This window comes from Mytilus galloprovincialis, chromosome 10 (assembly GCF_965363235.1).
Source record: "Mytilus galloprovincialis chromosome 10, xbMytGall1.hap1.1, whole genome shotgun sequence".
Taxonomy (NCBI): domain Eukaryota; kingdom Metazoa; phylum Mollusca; class Bivalvia; order Mytilida; family Mytilidae; genus Mytilus; species Mytilus galloprovincialis.
Genome location: NC_134847.1, coordinates 59,507,429 through 59,528,624, shown reverse-complemented (window position 1 = coordinate 59,528,624; position 21,196 = coordinate 59,507,429). Strand labels below are relative to the sequence as shown.

The window sequence follows — 21,196 nt, the reverse complement described above, 5'->3', positions numbered from 1 at the left end:
GTAGTTTTTCATATATCCTTCAGGTCAAACAATCTCTTATAAATTTGACACAAAATTAACATTAACATAGCTTAAGAAATCACACATTTACATTCGTGACAATTTCTTATAGATCAAAAACATATTGGGCTGTATCAGTAATGATTTGTCTCTTGATCTCTCATATCATTGCCATTCATTAACTCCACATTCATGCCATCTCTCTCTCACATTCAAAATATTCCATAATACAAACATCAGCTAGGCTTTATCCATTAAATCTAATAAATCATCATTGTCATTAGAGGATCCTTCATTTACTGCTAATTCTCCCATAATTCTACTTAATTCGTCATTCTTTTGTTTCTGAAATGTAAAAAAATATTGTATTAAATATAAACCAACTAAAAGTTTGGATCTAGCAAAAATGTCAAAATCTACAGTGAATAAGGACCATAATTACCTTTTAAAACCAGAAAAGAATTGAAAACATCATTTTACAACTTTTCATCTCATCTATATATTCCTAAGAACCAATATTAGTTTTATGGCTAAATTTTAACTATGAAGTTGACAAAATTTCCTGCTAGATTTAAGAAAAGGACATGGTGCTTTGAAAGTGAACTTGGAAGTTGATGTCAAATGCTGAAAATGATACATGGAATAGTACTTATACAAAAGAAACTGTTGACACAGAAATATGACTTGCCTGTGAGCAGAAAATTAAAAAAAGATAATCTGATTATCCGATATACAGCAACATTGCTAATTAACTCAAAGTTACTGGACCATGACATAGAAGGCAAATCGTCAAAATGATCGTCAAATTGTTGTAAAACTGAGATGTATTGATAGTAATGCAATTTTATAAAATATAGCATTGTCTACCATAAGTTGGTACTATCAAACTAGCTTAAGGTGAAAACATAACATTGGAAAATGATAATTTAATGTAAGTCACTGGACTATGTCTTATAACTTTGCAGAAAATATCATAAATCTATCAAAAGAAAGTTCCTATCAAATTGGCTGATGCCGAAAAAATAACATTGAAAATTGTCTATTGAAAGTTGCTGGACCATGCCCTAGGGAACAGGACATCGAAAAAGTCATCAAACTGTGATATTAGTAATGCAATTTTATAGAAAATATCATTGATCTACTACAAGTAGTTCCCATCAAATTGACCGAAGCAGAAAATTAACCATTGTTGATGCCTCTTTGTCAATGCCACAATAGTAGCACAACCTATATCTAGCCACTTTTAAGACTGTCGTCACAAGCGAGACAAAAATACAAATAACAATAAAACCCTTTTGGAAATCCAAGTAAAAGTCTTGTATTCATACATGGTATTTATGAATTAAATGTGCATGAAGTATAATATTTCAAAAGATTTTTTTTCCATTAGTCAACAGTTTACAAATGCAAAGCCAGACTAGTTTTTTTAAGCAAAGATACATGCTTATATATCATGCTCTGTGATAAGAGGAACAAGAATGTGAAATAAATAAAAATCAAACAGAAAAAAAACATCATCAAAACAAATTCTGTATACACAGATATTGTGAAAGTGCATCACATCTATTTCATTGAGTGTAAGAACAACTATTTACCACAGCTTTAGTAACTTGTGACTTCAGAGATGATTAGTTAAAGCAAAAATAAAAGTCTTTAAATATATGAAAGCAAGTCAAAATATCCCTCAAAACCTTTTCTACTAAAAATATAATTGTTTATCAAAACCTAGTAAATTTGTACAAAAAACTTATGATATGTGATGATATTAGACATTTAAGCATTCCTTATTGCAAAAAAATGCATAACCAAGTAATTTCTGGCTTGATATTTGAGCTTTGATTTCTATGCATTTATATTTCATTGTGGATTAAAGTGGAGTTCCAAGATAAACTTCCAACAACTGGTGAGAAACTTAAAAGTTTGTCACTAAGATTATGTTTAGTTACGATACTCAATTTTGAAAATGATCAAAGCCAAGCTTGACCCCTATTACAGTTGTGTAAAGATGAATGATATATGAGATCATGACAAATTACTTAGACCACACAACAACCACAGCCCTATTCCATCAAATGAGCCTGTGAGGTATACTGTAAATAATATCCCTATTATACTGAAAACTCTATTTCTGATTAATACCTTGGAAGCATCTATTTTGACAACTTTAGATTCAGCTAATTCTATAGGCTTCATTAAGGCTGCTTCAGCTTGTCTGGAAATAAATAATACACATATTTTAAAACTTTCAAATATGATAAAATTTACCATTAAAATATATTGAAAATTTTGACAAACTCTTTACACAGTTTCTAAAACAATATATGTTTTTTTTTCACATTTGTCTTTATATATATACTTTTGGCTTTGAGACAAGGGTTTTTTAAATTGTTGGCAAATCTGCCAACCCTACTTTTCCGATTTGCAGAATAAAAATAAATTGACATTTCATGCTTTTTTTACTCCCGCTGACCCTACCAAATACATTATCCCTGAAAGATTTATAAAAATATTCTTTTTTATAAAATGAAATGCATTAAACACTAACAGAATTGATAACAATGTTGTGTTGTTTCAAAAATAATCTGTATGTCTACTCATCTAACAATAGACAAATCAATAACTGACCTTGAAATTTTGTGCAAATAATTTTTTGGTGCGAAACCTGTGTTTAAAACCCATTACAACAGGTTTCGTTTCTCTCTTTTTAGTCGCCGCGATATAGCCTTTTTGTGCTAATGCGGCGTAAAGCAACCAACAATCAATCAATCAATCTTTTTAGTCATAGTTCCGTAAAGTGTATCATATCGTAGATTAAATGGACCTTTCTAATGTGGAAGTCAGCAAGTTAAAGTAATAGATATTCACAAACAATTTCAAATTTTCTTGTTTCATAGATAATAAAAAAAAATAATTGTCCATTTGGATATAAAAAATGAGAATGCATGACAAATGATGAATCAATTATCCTCATCCTTGCTCTTATTCCTAAATGCTTGGCAGATAAAAACCAAATACTAATTTTAAATTCTTAGGTTGACTCAGTCAAAAATTGAATCAACGATCTCCACATATCCAAGTGAGCAATGTGGCAAAACTACTGAGTAAGGTCAAAGTAAGAAGATGTTTGTTCTGATCAACACACTTATTTCAATGTAACACTAGACTTTTATGTACGCTTGTATGCAGACTTTTATGTGTGCTTGTATGCAGACTTTTATGTGTGCTTGTATGCAGACTTTTATGTGTGCTTGTATGCAGACTTTTATGTGTGCTTGTATGCAGACTTTTATGTGTGCTTGTATGCAGACTTTTATATGTGTTTGTATGCAGACTTTCATGTGTGTTGTATGCAGACTTTTATGTGTGCTTGTATGCAGACTTTTATGTGTGCTTGTATGCAAACTTTGGGAAAATCGTGAAATCAAATATCCACAAAAATGCAAATTTCCCTCAATCAACAAAAATTGGTACCCATGAAAAATAAATGAATCCACAGTACCCATTATGATATAACATTGATTAAATTTCATTTCAGTCAGTTCAATTTAAATCTTACTCTTCTTCTTTGTCATTTTTAAATAAATTCAATCTGATCTCTGATTTATTACTAGCTGTTTTACTTCCTATAAGTTGTGATAATAAATCTAATTGTGCTTTGGCTAAAGGATCAGGTGTACTGGATTCCTACAAAAAAATAAAGTTAAATTATTACTGGATTATATATATATTTTTTTAAATGTAAAGCTATTCTATATAGAAAATAAATAAATGGGGAACAGATGATGTCCCACTTGCATATAATAATATAAAGGGACATAACTCAAGAACTGTAAAATTAGCGCTACACAAATTTGTACTTGATCTGAGTTCTGTGGTAATAAGCATTGTGTATATGTATCATAACATTTAGTTGAGGCAAACTTAAGTTACAGAACGGAAACTAAAATTTCAGCAATATTTCCATTTGTAGAGGGGCATAACTCACCAACGGTAAAAGTGACGAAACAAAAATTCATACTTGATATGTGTTTTGTGGTAATAAGCATTGTGTATATGTTTCATAATATTTTGTTTTGAGGCAAACTAAAGTTAAAGAATGGAAATGAAAAATTCAGCAATTTTTCCATTTATAAAGGGGCATAAGCCACATAACTCTAGAACAGTAAAAGTGATGCCACCAAAATAAAAAGTTTTGTGGTAATAAACATTGTGTATCAGTTTCATAATTTGGTTGAGGCAAACTAAAGTAAGAGAATCGATAGGAAAAAATTAGCAATTTTGCTATGTCAGTTGTAATTTCTAACACTACTCACTATATCTGAACTTGTGGTTGTTCTTGTTGACCCTGTCGTTTCTACTGTTCGTGATACAGAATACCTAAATAATTAAATATAGCTCGGTTAAAAACAAAATACCAATTGTTTGTTCCTTTGCTACATTTTTTTTGACTTCATTAAATAATTATTATATAATCTGAAATAATTTTTTTTCCTTACATTGCTTCTGACATGGATTGTAAATGTTATCTGCTTGTTGGCTTTTTCATTCCTTAAATCAAGTAATCAAATATTCAGTATAAAATAATTGGTTTTCAACATAGAGAGATCATATATACTATTTGTACAAAGAAGATCATACAACATGTTTCCACAGTTATAACAATTTTCAACATTGTAAATTTTAACTCAGCAAACAAAAATTTTAATACAACAAATTAAACTCAATATGTGGCCAACATTAAAATATTGTTTGTTTCCCCAAACCTGGTTACCTTTTGTATACATTTCTTAACAATTCTGACAGCAATTCCAATGGAATCAAATTAATATATACTGCTTTAACAATAAAATGTTTGCAAAACTGATGTCATCAAGCATTTGGCTTCTATTCTGTGCAGTATACAGGGATAAAGCTTCCATTAAAGGGACATTCTTTGCTCAATATACAATGGAGGAAAAAATGTACAAAATAAAACAGATTTTTTTCCAGATGTGTCAGAATTGGAGAAACAAACTATAAGCTTTGTTATGTTGACTTACAAAAGGAACTGAAATAATCATAAAATAAATAATATAACCAGAAATCAGGTATCTTTTCTGAAACACTTACTCACTAAAATCAAAAGCACCTCTCATCCTTGAATATATTAATTATATTTAATAAATGGAGATTTCTGTTGTAAACATTTCAAGCACATTCGCTTGAATTAACATAAACTTCATATTGAGATTTACTGTTTTTACCTCAAAAAAGTTGTGCATGAAACAGAAGAACTCTTTCCTTGCCCATTATAACTATATATCGTATAGATGAACACTTTTTCAATTTTAATTCTTGCAGTTAAATTCTTTTTGCTTACATAGACTATAGTGTTTCATTCAAATGTGAAGCATGTCTTACATTATACTTGAAGCTTTGTAATGTAGTATATTTAATCGAACTAACATGACAACTTTAACTTACATATTTGTTCCTAATTTTGTAACTCTACTGCCTTTCATGTCAAACGACCCTTCACCTTGTGACCCTGTATATGATCCTCCAGGGGTGAACTGTATTGTTTTAATTTCATTACCATTTTCATTATAATAACTGAAAAAGAACAAATTAAGCAAGTTTAAAACTGTGAACTCAGGACACCTTTTTTTTAAATTCTATATGTTAGTTTAATTCATTAAAATTCCACGTTTAAGAATCTAAGGTATTCTGGGAAATATTTTTAAAATTGTACGCCAAAATGGTAGGATTGGCTCAAATGTGATAAACAATGAAAATTCAACTAATGATGTAAAATTATTTTCTCATTTTGGTGTACAAACAATGAGATTACCCATAGTCCTTTAGATTCTGAAAAGGCCAACTGAATGGATTTCTAATATATCATAATGAATCCATTGAAAAAACTGATGTATTTGAATTTAGTGTCTGTCCCTATGCCTATATCACCCTGCTCTGTCGCTCCGTAATTCTCGTATCAAGACTTCAAAACGAGACCAGGCATTATCAGTGACGTCACAATGTGAGAGGAGAAGTTATCAGCGATGTCACAATGTGAGAGGAGATGTTATGAAGCTTACTTTCGTCAAGTGTAAAACTGACTAAGGAAGAGGGAAAAGACCAGTAATAGAACGATAAACAGATAATCGGGTATTCTTTGTATAGATATCGTAAAATATCAGCCGCTCGACATAATGTGTAACTTTTTAGCTTGTTCGCTGCGCTCACTCACCAAAAAGGTTCACATTGTGGCTCACGGCTGATATTTTACAATATCAATGCGTCAAAAACCCGATAATCTATACTGATCACTCTTTTATTTACCATGTTCTGAGATAAGAATTCGACTTTTGACCTTCCAAATAAATTTTGCTCCTTTACAATTCTTAGCATACTAATGACATTTCACAGTCAATTGATGAGTAGTTATACCTCCATTTGATGTGGATATTAAGTCTGGCCTCAACCAATTTGTTTATGGTAATAATGTGTTCCATAGTTAATATTATTTCAATGCATCATTCGAATTATTCAAATAACTATACTAGCATGATTTTATTTGTTGGTTTTTTTTTTGCAAAAAAAGTTGTCCTGTTTTGGTTTTATTAGTATTATATTTTAAAATTTGATCGGACTTAGGAAAATGGCATAATTGTACAAACCGTATAAGACCAGGATTTTCTGTTCCATGAGGTAAACTTCCTGCAGTCGGTAAAACAAATCTACCATTACTATTTTGTACTTTGTCTTTAAGAAATATTGATACCTAAAATAGAAATAATCATTTTCACCATCATGTTCTTACTGCATGGTAATGACTAATGTGGTGTTATGGAAAGACTTGTCTATGTGACAAACTCCAGAGTAAAAATGATTGTATGTAAGTCGAGAAATAACACAACTACACATACACTTCTCCCTAGAAAACAAACAAAAAATAACTAAAAAGCTGTTATTATTTTCAGATGCAAATTTGAATACTAGTCTATATCTTCCTTATGAAACCTGAATGCTAGTAAATTGACTATTTTTTCTATATTCATACTGTTATATTATAGCTAACTTATTTTTTATCAATGTTTGGGAGTAGAAAAGTGTATTGCAGATTATGCCAAAATAAAGGGGAATTCCAGCACAGTGCTCCAGTAGAGTTCACAACTGTCAATTGAGACTTTATATTGTATAAAAAACATTGAAAAAGGCCAATCTTTTAAAATTATTCTATTACTTGCTGTCAAATTTTCTTGAAATGTTCAACATTCTTATTCCTTTAGAAACCTAGTGCTGAAACAAATTTATATATTTAGTAGAGATCCTATCACAGATAATGTAGAATTGTAGTAACAGAGTTGAGCCAGCCAAGAGGAGAACAGTTTAGTCATTTTTAGAAATGGATTGAGTTATATTTCTATATGGATTGGAGATGAGCAAACTTGAATACTATAATTCACCTCCTACAGGCTACAGCAAGCAACCTTGTCAATATGGTCTCTGTATCTTTACACATATTCATGTATATCTGCCACAAAAGCTAGAATAACACTTCAACAGGTTTTTTATGCATCATTTATTAAAATATAACTTTAGTTTCCTTTAAGATTCATCATCTTTTGTGTTATCCACCATCAAATTATTTTGCACCGAATGAATACTATACTTTATTCTTTAAAAAATCATGTGCTATTCACAGACAAAAATCAATGGAAATTTGAATTTGATATACTTTCTGAATAGATTTAAAATAGATCAATACATTTCCTTTAAATATTTAAATCTATCAAATGGAAATAAATCCTATAATCCTATCTGAACATATATACAGAAGTACTTTAAGTGACACAGATTTAAGGACATTTAGATAAGCATTTTATCTAATTTGGTAGTATGTGATATTTTCATTTTTCAATTTTAAAATTCTATTACATACAAGTCAAGCTTGTATTTTCAATTACGAAACAATTGATAATTCATTACAGTGACTTGACTGTTAGTGTTGCTATTCACCAATTGCAACTCATTCAAAATTTTGACCAAATTGCAATTTGTTTTATTAAATCAAATTGTTCAACTGGTCAAAAATTTGAACAAACTGTTCAGCCAAAATGTGAAAGTGCAAAGTGATAAAATAAATCATACTTACAATCCTATAAGTCTGTAACTCCACTGTATTGTTGTAATTCCTAAATCAGTCTATCAATCTGTATAGTTATATTACAGCCATTACCATACTAAAGGTGAACTGTTTTATTTTGAATTGCTATAAAAATGTCAAAACTAAGCTTTTATAGAGTTTTTCTTTCGAAAAGTATTCTATATTTATAAGTATCACACATTATGTGAATAAAAACATTTCATATTCAGTAAAATATGTATGAAATAACAATATGCTTCCTTGGGGAGATAACCTAAAATGCTATTCTTTTGAATAAAGACTTTTTGAAACCAAAAAGCGATTATCTCCCCTTCCTACAAACATATTGCAATTTCAAATATTTTACTGAATATGAAATGTTTTTATTCACATAGTGTGTGATTCTTATAAATATAGAATACTTTTCGAAAGAAAAACTCTATAAAAGCTTAGTTTTGACATTTTTATAGCAATTCAAAATAAAACAGTTCACCTTTAGTATGGTAATGGCAATAATATAACTATACAGATTGATAGACTGATTTAGGAAATACATCAATACAGTGGAGTTACAGACTTATAGGATTGTAAGTATGATTTATTTTATCACTTTGCACTTTCACATTTTGGCTGAACAGTTTGTTCAAATTTTTGACCAGTTGAACAATTTGATTTAATAAAACAAATTGCAATTGGGTCAAAATTTTGAATGAGTTGCAATTGGTGAATAGCAACACTAACAGTCAAGTCACTGTAAGTGTCTTTCAAGTTTTTATTCATTACCAGTACTATAATTGTTTACAGTTTGAATAATACTGAATTATAGATTTGTCAATATTAATATGAATTATCAATTTAGGCTTTCATAGTAGACTAAATTCAATTGCTGAAAATCTGACAGCAGAAGAATTAAAATTTGATTATATTCAGATGTGAGATTTTGGCAATTACGAATATGAACAGCTTACACTGAAAATAAAATATATTTACAAGGTTGGAATAAAATAGTTTTGTATCTGAAAGACTGGGAAGAAGTTTCTATATAAAGTTATACAGGGAGTCATCATTCAGTTAGTGCAATACAAGGCTAAAAATCACTTATTAATGTTGCAGAAATAAAAAAAAATATCTTTGATTGTATCTTCTGGACCAACAGTCTGCAGCTTTTGTCAGATCTTTAAATAGATATTACTTATTAGTAACATAAGCACACCTTATTGTTGTCTGTGGACTAGTGTGCCATCTTGTTTTGAAATTTATAACTTGCATTTTAACAACAGTATGGATCGAGTCATGAAATAATGTGCTGAGTTTGAAACTTGTTTCTTAATCAAATGGAAGTTATTCTTTTCTATTGTGTCATTTTGAAATTTATATTATCTCTACAATGAATCAATACACTTTCATGTTTCCTGGATCAAAGAAGAATTGACAAGTCAGGTGATAGTAATATTGGTGATGTACTTTTCTGTATGAAATCAATGTCTGATATTAATAACATCATTTCATCAGTTTCCTGTAAAACAACACCTATGAAATTAATAATCGTTGAAACAAAGTTTCTCCTTCAATTATTATTTACACTGATTAGGCATAAAAATAACTCTAGCAAACATGACTAGTGGGTTGAGACCTTGAGATAGCATTTTAATCTTCATTTTGTGTGAAAGCATCAAATTAAATCCCAGAAACCAATACTATAAGAAATAACAATAAAACTATATATACATTGGATCTGTGAAGACTTCAAGTATTGAGTTTTGCAAATTTCTTGGCAGAACTAATAGCAACGATTTTTCATTGACCCCTTCCTGTCTAAATAACAAACCATGAATGAACAAGAATGTGTCCATAGTACACGGATGCCCCACTCGCACTATCATTTTCTATGTTCAGTGGACTGTGAAATTGGGGTAAAAATTATAATTTGGAATTATAATTAGAAAGATCATATCATAGGGAACATGTGTACTAAGTTTCAAGTTGATGTAACTTTATCAAAAACTACCTTGACCAAAAACTTTAACCTGAACTTCGCACTATCATTTTCTATGTTCAGTGGACCATGAAATTGGGGTCAAAACTATAATTTGGCATTAAAATTAGAAAGATCATATCATGGGGAACATGTGTACTAAGTTTCAAGTTGATTGGACTTCAACTTCTTCAAAAACTACCTGGACCAAAAACTTTAACCTGAAGCGAACGGACGGACGCACAGACGAACGGAGGCACAGACCAGAAAACCTAATGCCCCTCTACTATCATAGGTGGGGCATAAAAATCCTATTTAAAGATCAGTCTTTTACCTTTTTATTTGAAGGGCATCCATGAAAAAAAGAAATTTGTCATCGTGTAAAATTGAGCAGAACAACAGTTATTATTTTATTATATACAAGTGTGTATATTACCAACGGCTTTTTGACATTTCTTTTCATGCATAAGTGCAAATAAGGAATACATGCCTGGAAATATAAATCAAATGGAAAAATATAAATCAAATGGAAAAATTTCCAGCTATAGTATATAAGAAAAAATCTATGCATGGTAATTATTTTAATACTAGCTGCAGAACTGTAGCTCTTAGGCTCTTATGATATTTTTTGTCTCTTTGGTCCCCAAACAGTCAAAAATAAATAAAAGTACCTACAATGTAAGAGCTACAGTTCCGCAGCTATTTCAATACCAGATCTGAATTCTTTTTTTAACGGTAACATCTTAACTTTGAACTGATTGTTCAACATTTGAATCACATAGTTAAATGAGAGTGGAATACATATATATGGCCATATAATTAGGAAAAAGTGAGATATATATGGTAGGCCATATATAATGACACAAAATTGCTTGTTTCGATAATAGAGAGAAGGACATGGAGCAATGGAAGGAATAGAAAAGACAAGTATAGTTATTAAAAATATTTTATATCACAGGTAAAAAAGTAAAGACCTGATTGTATGAAAAGTATATGTAGAGGTCCTAAACAACTGTATTTATATAAATATTGGAAAATATAAAGCTCAAAGCTCATCTCATTTCTAAAAATTTAAGGACACGGAAGTACTCAATTCATTTACATTCTATAAATCTTTAAACCCCAGTTCCTTTCCTCAGTAAATATATGGACCCTTCCCAATCCAGTCTTTTCTATAGTTAAAACTCCTACAGTTCCATTCTAATATCTTTCTATGGAACCCATGTATCATAATTTTGCAATCCATTCTATTCTTCAATAAATCCATATTCCTAACCATTCTCCTTATACATCTACTAAATACAACTTCAAGTATATATACACATACTTTCCTATACTACATCAATATCTTAGAGGTAATGCACCAAAGACCTTTTAACAACAATTTAAACAAGCAACTTAGTCACAATTGGGAGGGTTTTTGAAATGTATATAATATATAAAAAAAATAATATCATAAATTGTAACAATTGAGATATAGATTCATTCATAATTAATATGACACATCCAAGTACCTGTTCTGCTCCATCAGAGTTCAACTTAAGAAGGAAATATATTTTTATCACCATGTATAGTTAAGTGATTTTAAATACATCTAAATAATTTATCAAGTCTGGAGAAGTTCTTTTTTTAATCACCACGTAAAGTTAAAGTGATTTTAATTACATCTAAATGATTTATCAAGTCTGGAGAAAGGTATTTTTGTCACCATCTACAGTTAAATTGATTTTAAATACATCTAAATATATAATCAAGTCTGGAGAAAGTTTTTTTTTTCAATATGTAAAGTTAAAGTAATTTTAAAAATATCTAAATGATTTATCATGTCTAGAGATAGGCATTCTAAACAAACTGGTTGATTATAGGCATTCTAAACAAACTGGTTGAATATAAATAAAACAAGTGAAACTGCGAGCTACTGCTCACTGATGATACCCCCGCCGCAGTTGGATAATTTTAATAGTGTAAAATCATACAAGTGTTCGGTAAACAGGAAGTTGTCGAGTGATGAATCTGGAAACGCATCACACGGTATAGCTGAGTAAGCTGACTTATATAAACCCTGAAACCAAATTTCAGAAATCCTTGTATTGTAGTTCCTGAGAAATATGTGAAGAAAATTTTCAACTTGGCTTTCATGTGTAAAATTATACAAGTGTTTGGTAAACAGGAAGTTGTCGAGTGATGAATCTGAAAACGCATCACACAGTATAGCACACTTATATAAACCCTGAAACTAAATTTCAGAAATCCATGTACTGTAGTTCCTGAGAAAAATGTGACGAAAAATATTCATGGGATGAACGGACTGACAGAGGTAAAACAGTACACCCCCCTTTTTCAAAGCGGGGGTATAAAAAAAGCTACTGCGTATCTTGTTTTGAAAACTGATTTTTAGAAAAAGTTAAACACCATGTAACCCAAAAAAGTTCCTCTGTCAGTCAAAATGTTATAAAATTTGAAAAGGTTTGACAGAATTATTGATTTGAAAATTTAGACAATATCTAAAAGTTATCTGCAAAACTAGAGGCTCTAAAGAGCCTGTGTTGCTCACCTTGGTCTATGTGAATATTAAACAATGAACACAGATGGATTCATGACAAAATTGTGTTTTGGTGATGGTGATGTGTTTGTAGATCTTACTTTACTAAACATTCTTGCTGCTTACAATTATCTCTATCTATAACAGTACTTTCTGTGGAAAATAATATTGAAAATCTTCAAATTTTAAGAAAATTGTTAAAAATTGACTATGAAGGGCAATAACTCCTTAGGGGTCAATTGACTATTTTGGTCATACTGACTTATTTTTAGTTCTTACTTTGCTGTACATTATTGCTGTTTACAGTTTATCTCTATCTATAATAATATTCAAGATAATAACAAAAAACAGCAAAATTTCCTCAAAATTACCAATTCAGGGGCAGCAACCTAACAATCGATTATCCGATTCATCTGAAAATTCATGAGCAAATAGATCGTGACCTAATCAACAATTTTACTTCCTGTCAGATTTGCTCTTAATGCTTTGGTTTTTGAGTTTTAAGTCAAAAACTGCATTTTACCCCCATGTTCTATTTTTAGCCATGGCGGCCATCTTGGTTTGTTGGCCAGGTTACCGGACACATTTTTTTAACTAGATACCCCAATGATGATTATGGCTAAGTTTGGTTAAATTTGGCACAGTAGTTTCAGAGGAGAAGATTTTTCTAAAAGATTATTAAGATTTAAGAAAAATGGTAAAAAATTGATTATAAAGGGCAATAACTCCTAAAGTGGTCAACTGACCATTTTGGTCATGTTGACTTATTTGTAGATCTTACTTTGCTGAACATTATTGCTGTTTACAGTTTATCTTTATCTATAATAATATTCAAGATAATAACCAAAAACAGCAAAATTTCCTTAAAATTACCATTTCAGGGGCAGCAACCCAACAACGAATTGTCCGATTCATCTGAAAATTTCAGGGCAGATAGATCTTGACCTGATGAACAATATTACCCCTGTCAGATTTGCTCTAAATGCTTTGGTTTTTGAGTTATAAGCCAAAAACTGCATTTTACCCCTATGTTCTATTTTTAGCCATGGCGGCCATCTTGGTTGGTTGGCCAGGTCATCGGACACATTTTTTAAACTAGATACCCCAATGATGATTGTGGCAAAGTTTGGTTAAATTTGGCCCAGTAGTTTCAGAGGAGAAGATTTTTGTAAAAGTTAACGCAGGACGACGACGGACGCCGGACGCCAAGTGATGAGAAAAGCTCACTTGGCCTTTCGGCCAGGTGAGCTAAAAATAAAACAAATTCATTTATCAGATAAACGCAGAAAAAAAAAAAAACCAAGAAGTTATACATAAATGTTGACTGCCAAAAACTTAGTTCAACAATTTTACTTAATACCAGTTTTAAAACTTTCCAACAACCTGCTTCACCTAAGCAATGTTTCATTTCAACATGTATAACTAATTTTAAATAGTCTGTAAAGATTTGAATAAAATAGAAATAACACTTCGATGAGTGCAGCTGGACAAACCGCAGAGGTCCAACCCTGAACAGTTGGGACACAATATTAGCACTTGATACAGGTCTGAATTAGGATTGTAATTAAAATTTGGATTTCTATTTACTTATATCAAAGTTAATGTCAGGAAACCAACTGTCTTCGGACGACGACAAGTTACCAATGCATTATACGAAAAAAAATTGTGGTCATATAAAAATTGAATTACACATGAAAGATTTCTGCTGTGACAATTTTCCTATACTGTATGGGTTTGCTTTTTGTTGAAGGCCTTGTCATATGGTATATATGGATAGTTGTCTCATTGACAATCATACTAAATTTATTTGCTTTTATCTGACAATTCCAACAAAAGAAATTTAATAGCATTTTATACAAATCATCTTAACAATTCAGCATTGATTTTCAATTGTAGACAGTAAACAAATTTAAATTGAAGACAAGTGTACCTTTGGGAAAAATCAATCATTACTACCATTTTAACATGTAACATAATAGCTACAATTGTCCATTTGTACACATCATCAATTTAAGATGTACTCTTTTCAAACATTATTTTTTTTTAGTTGTTTTTTTGCTAAGGAATTGTTAATTGTTTTCTAGTCCAATGTGTTATCTCGATATTGAATCAATCAGGTAAATTTCTGGAATATTACCTGAATTTCAATGATTTAATGATCAATTCAAGGTAGAATTCTGCTATACAAATATTATCAGAAATCCAAAATAGCACATCTCTAGGGACATTTAATCATAGAAAATATTTCAAACAACGTAATTATTGAATTATTAATTAATTAGTGAGCATGAATGGGAGACTGTTGAATAACAACATTAGTCAAATGACACTGATCATAACTTAGTAAAGAAACTATCAGCAAAAATGTAGAGTAATTAGTTAAAAGTACTTTAATACTGTAGATTCATTATTATTCGTTGGATATCAATTTTCATGGGTTTCCTTGGTACAAGTGATCAACGAATTAAAATGTTCAAGGAATTACAAATTTTCTATAGGCTGTGTATGGGTAGAATGGCAAAATCACGAAATCAAATATAAACGAATATGCAAGTTTCCCTCAATCCACGAAATTTGATACCCACGAAAATAAATGAATCCTCAGTACACTGTAATCAAGATAAAAGTACTTACACGTATATGCATATCTTGGAAAAAATTAAGTAATGTCTGCCTAATCAATTGATATTCTCCCATAGTTAATGATGCAAAACTCTGAAATATAGAGGACACAATGTAACACACAGTTAAAAAGACTGCTTTGTATATTTCGGAGTTTAAGTATCCATTATCACTGAATTAGTTTACATTTTTGTTTTAAATAACACAGAATTATTAAAAATGGCCAACATACCAAACTATAAGCTTAATTATTGATTAAGAAAGATTCATTTTTAGATGTTCTTATTCATATTTTTATTATTCATATTGCTAAATATCTTATAATCTATCCCTTTTTACTGCAAGTACTGTTGCTAACAATTCAACATTTCAGTAGCTAACTATTAAAAGTTTTTTTTTCAGTTTTACTTATCAATACTTTACAAATACTAACTCAGGCATAAAAAAATAAAAAATGTTGTCATTGGTTTGGTATTAATTCTTTAGGAAACTTGTCGCCATCACAATTTATATGTTGATATACAGTTTCATTTGATGTGGAAATGATAAGTTTCATGGAAATGGTCTCAAGGAAAGATAACTCTCTAGGAAAAGGATACTTACTTCCATTAATAACCTATATACATGGTCTAACTGTTGTCTAATTTCTGCAGCATCCCCAACAAAATTTCTCATGGCATCCAGATGATTCAATGTAACTAATATTATATCTCTAGGTTTAAGGCACATGGATACTTGGTATTTAAAGGCCATTGTCATTAAATCATAAAGCTGGAAACAAATTCAATGTTGGAATTAGGTGAAGTAAAAAAATATTTGGTCCTACTACAATGTATATGCTTTGTTACTTTATTGAAAAAGATAAATTGAATTCATTTCAGCAAAAGATGTCAAACTAACTTTTTAAGGTTACATGGGAGTATAAGTAAAAAGTTATAAAATTGTTGTAAATTGCAAAACTAAATCTATATTGTTCTCTGCTTTCAGAAATTAAAGACTTGTTTCTAAACTGCAAGCTTAGTAACTATTAATTGTATAAAATGCTACGTGATTATAACATAAAATCACATGAATTTCTTCATACAAATGAAAATTACTATAAATTAATTGTAATTTTGCATTTAAATATTAACAATTGCTAATTTCAGCACACATCTGGAAATATCATTTTCAGGCCATGATGTCAAAATACACCTAATGTCCTATACTACATTAGTAGATTGATTCATTGATTTTGGCTTCATTTCTTATCAGCACTTAACAGCTACATCAAGCAATACCTTAAGAAAACATTCTGTAAAAGATATTACATTGTATTCAACTTCCCTTCTTACAAGTCTAGTTTAATTTAGTTTTCTGACATGTAATAATTATTATCGCTATTTTGTGCATTTTTTCTTTGATCTTTTTTTGTGATAATTTTCATATCATGCTACTCGCTTGAGATGGAAAATTCTTGCTAGAAACTAAGGAGGCATGTGGCGTTGCTAACGAAATTGACATGAAATTGACAACGTCGTCATAGGTAAAATAGCGATAAATTGGTCCTACTGCAATGTATATGCTTTGTTACTTTATTGAAAAAGATAAATTGAATTAATTTCAGCAAAAGTTGTCAAACCAGCTTTTTAAGGTTACATGGGAGTATAAGTAAAAAGTTATATATTGTTGTAAATTGCAAAACTATCTCTATATTGTTCTGACCAAGCGAGAAAATCAATCTCGTTGAAATGATCATCGATAATCTATAAATATAACAAGTTTATTACACAATTGCAACTACATGTATATTGAATACAATGTACCGTTTCTTAAAATGGGACTTGTAGTAACTTATATACTGTAAATTCAGAAATCATTGCATGCATTTATTATTTCAATTTTTGAAGAAGTGACAAAAATGTGAGATTAATAATTGTGATGTCGGGAAAATCTAATTACAGAAATATGTATAAGATACACTGTATCAGAATGCAAGTTCTTATTATTGTGTTACTTACCTAGTCGTAGAATTCCCATTAATAAAAACGTCGCAATAATTTCTTAATTTACAGTATATGACAATCTACATGCAAGCATACATGTATTAAGTCTGTTAAAAATAATTTGTAGGTTTATATTTCAAACTGACCTTGTCCATACTGGCAGCATTAAGTCTCATAATAGAAGCATGGGCTAGTCTGTCAAATACTGTTCTCATAGCTTTCTTGGAATATAAAGGCTGAGGCTTAAATAATTCATCCATAAATCTTTTGTGAAACATTGTTGCAATAATATCGTGCAGAACTGAAAAAAAATAATTGATTTTTTACATGTAGGTAACTCTAGTGCTATAAGAAGAAAAAGAAGGTATTTTTATTCCAATTATGGGCCCAAAAGGGCATAAGCATTACAACATCAATAATAAACCAAGCAACATTCTAAAATATAATAAGCTGAGGGAAAAAACCATAAAATAATAACGGACGCTCAGACCAGAAAACATAATGCCTATAAATGGTGCATAACAAGAGTATACACGCTGAAATGTCTCACCTTCTTTACTAATCATTGATATTATGTTGATAGTCCTAAATGTAAAGTTTTATTACACTGTCACCTAAACTTAACATTAATCAAGAAAACTAAACATTGACCAATGAACCATCAAAATGAGGTAAGGGCAGAAGAACCATGCCTGGCAGGCAGACATGTACAGCTAACAATTCTTCCATACAACAAATATAGTTGACCTGTTGCTTATAGTTTAAGAAAAACAGACCAAAACACAAAAACTTAACACTGTTCAACGAACCATGAAAATGAGGTCAAAGTAAAAAAAAACCTGTGCGACTGACATAAAGATCATAAAATATTTCCACACACCGAATATAGTTGACCTATATATGGCATATAGTATTAGAAAAAAAAAAAACAACTCCAAAACTTAACTTTGACCACTGAACCATGAAAATGAGGTTAAGGTCAGAAGACACCTGCCAACTAGACATGTGCACCTTAAAATCATTCCATATACCAAATATAGTTGACGTTTTTATCATAATTACATGTGTAACCTTGGCCTCCATCCCCGATCCAAAAAGTGTTTATGTTGATGAATTCTATATCAAAATTGAAATCTTTTGGTTACAACACATTTTGGATTGTAGGTGGCGGCCAAGGTGTTTCTTAAGCTTTTAGGTCTGAAAACTGCAGAAAATTAACATATTTTGACAAAATGTCCAAAATGGCTTACTTTGGGGAAAAAAATGTACTTTTGTGAAAAGAATTGATGTATTAATTTAGCATTTAGACTTTTGAAATAGACCCATTTACAAACCAAATTGTGACTTTTTGATGATTTATGATGAAGTTGATATATAAGGCCATTTTGTGCCATAAGTGTACCTACCATGTCCTTTCCCAAAAATCATAAAGGTTAACAAAATTATCGATGACTAAAAAACAAAGACTTAATCTTAATAGATATGATTATGATTTATCTCTTAATCATAAAAAAGAAACTTCTGCCAAAGCTTCATAAAATTCTATGAACATGATGAAGGTTTGACAAAGATTTGACAAAGTAATTGATGTGAATGGAAAAATAAAAAATAAATATTTTTAAAATTTTGCTCTAGATCTTGATACTGTCTTTTAATCATATATAAGCTTCTGTCCAAATTTCCTTAATTCCATGAAGGTTTGACAAAGTTATTGATGTCTAAAATAAACTTTAACCACAGACTCTACCTTAATGTTGACACCACGCCAACACTGAAATCTAGGATCTTTATGTTTCACTTTCATCTTTTGACAAATATAACATGCATTTTCAGGACAAGAACAGATTAACAATAAACACAATAGGTGCACTCGAAAAAGTCATATTTTGCAATACATGTACCTTCTATGCACCTATTGTATTCAGGGAAATTTGGACTACCACTCAAACAAGGTTCATGTACATTAGATATGGACATAATTTTTAATTTTTCCTTGAAACAGACCACCAACAGGCCCCTCAATGATTTGTTGCAGTGTTTTTTACCCAATTATGGTAGAAAAATCCAAAAAAAATGAACTCAAAATCGTTAACTTTTTTTTTCAGATCTACTTCCTGTTCCGGTTTTCCCCACATTCGCGCAGAAATTTACTTCCTTTTCCGGTCTTGTTTGCATATGACTTTGAATAAAATATATATTTATCAGTCTAGTAAAATATAAGATTGGAACTCGTGCGATCAATACAAATTCGTTTTTTTTTTAATAATTGTTTGATATGAAAAAAACATTACCTGATGAAAGCGTTTCTTTTTTTTCCATTGAATATGACGTCATAGCTAGCTAAATCTCTCACAACAGAACCAAAATCGGGAACGTTACAATATTTCCGTTTCTTTTATCAATATGTTTGAATTAAAAAAAAATAATACATACAGACTTTGTCCCCATTCACACGTTATACCTGCCTCTTATTATAATGAATATGTGCTCTTTTGAACTCAGATGTGGGTTTTACATAAATCTATTTTTTATCACTGGAAATGTACCCCTGATTCATGGATTTGAAAGGTTGTTCCAAACCTAACAGGAGATACATTTTTTTTATTTACATCTTGTCAATGTGCAGTTAATTATTTCGACAATTACTGTTAAACATCTACGGTACTATTCTTATTTTTTAAATTTAAACAAATAGCAATAAACATGATAAACTGGACGCCTTTTTTAGCATAAATATTGCCTTCAATGACTTTATCTACTTCTGCTTCTGCCTGATAATGGGCACAATCAACAAGTTAATTATTATGCCATGACTTAGGTGCGCATACAGACCCCCTCTCCCACTATTGGGTCTTGACAAAATTCAGTCCGTGGGACGTCAGAGCTCGTCCCATATCAAAAAGTGGATATTTGCCCACCCAAAATAGATGCGCTGCTTCGTCGCTTCTAGTGCCGACTGGCCTTGGAATCATATAAATCGGGGTTCAATCTGTTCATTTTTCATTTATCTCTTCATTTATGTAAGTTTCACCTACCTGCCAACCTTTATTTTTTCATATTTTACCAGTTTTCACAGACACCCATCGAATTCTGCATTTTGATTTTGATTTCAAATTATCACGTGACCACAAGAAAACAAGTGATGATTTATGGAAATGACCATATTCTAACACTTCGTTCATTTACGATGCAAGTAATCTAATTTAAATCTCAGAGAGCTTTCGATTGTTATCTTGGTTGGCACTAAATGCTTAATAGCGATCTCCTGTAAAGGAGGTGAAAATTCGTGGTTACTTACTAAATGTTAAATATCGATCTCCTATAAAGGAGATGATAAAAGTATAATCATTTGCATATTTGAGTCTCGAGGTTGCAAAATTCCTCATAACTTGAAGTCCATTTGAAAATAAAAGAAAAATGTCTGAATCGATGGGTCACTGTGAAATATGTCTAAATATGAGAAAATAAAGGGTGGCAGGTAGGTAAAACTTCTATAAATGAAGAGATAAATGAAAAAATGAACAGATTGATGCCCGATTTATTTAATTCCAAGGCCGCCAGTCGGCACCAGAAACGACGAAGCAGCGCATCTATTTTGGGTGGGCAAATATCCTTCTTTCTTTTTTAAATGGGACGAGCTCTGATGTCCCACAGAACCAGCTTGACTGGCAAAAGACCCGTTGGACGTCAGAGTAATGTCGGACTGGACAAAATTGTGACAGTGCACCAGACAAAGTGTGTTAAAAACTTAAACTTTAAAGCGTCTTACCTTTCTTCGCTTTCTCGTCTGCTATATTTTGTGCTCTAAGACGCTGGTCGAGGATGTAAATCATTTCTCCTCCCAAATTTATAAACAATAATGGTAATGTTTTACACGACATTTTTCTGGATAGTGTCAAGAACCAGATCGAATCTGTCAGTGCTCGTTTATTAGAAGGTCAAGG

The 21,196-nt window shown here is 30.7% G+C and overlaps 1 protein-coding gene across 1 annotated transcript; it reads right to left on the bottom strand.

Moving 5' to 3' along the window:
* Positions 1–193: 193 nt before the first annotated feature.
* LOC143049259 (protein OSCP1-like) lies at positions 194–21,196 on the bottom strand. Its single transcript, XM_076222957.1, has 10 exons — positions 21,022–21,196; positions 17,399–17,553; positions 15,871–16,038; positions 15,280–15,360; positions 6,660–6,763; positions 5,464–5,592; positions 4,314–4,377; positions 3,557–3,684; positions 2,140–2,212; positions 194–345 (listed from the first exon to the last, which is right to left on the bottom strand). Exons 1-10 carry the CDS (start codon positions 21,131–21,133, stop codon positions 241–243), a joined length of 1,119 nt encoding a protein of 372 aa, XP_076079072.1. The 5' UTR covers positions 21,134–21,196; the 3' UTR covers positions 194–240.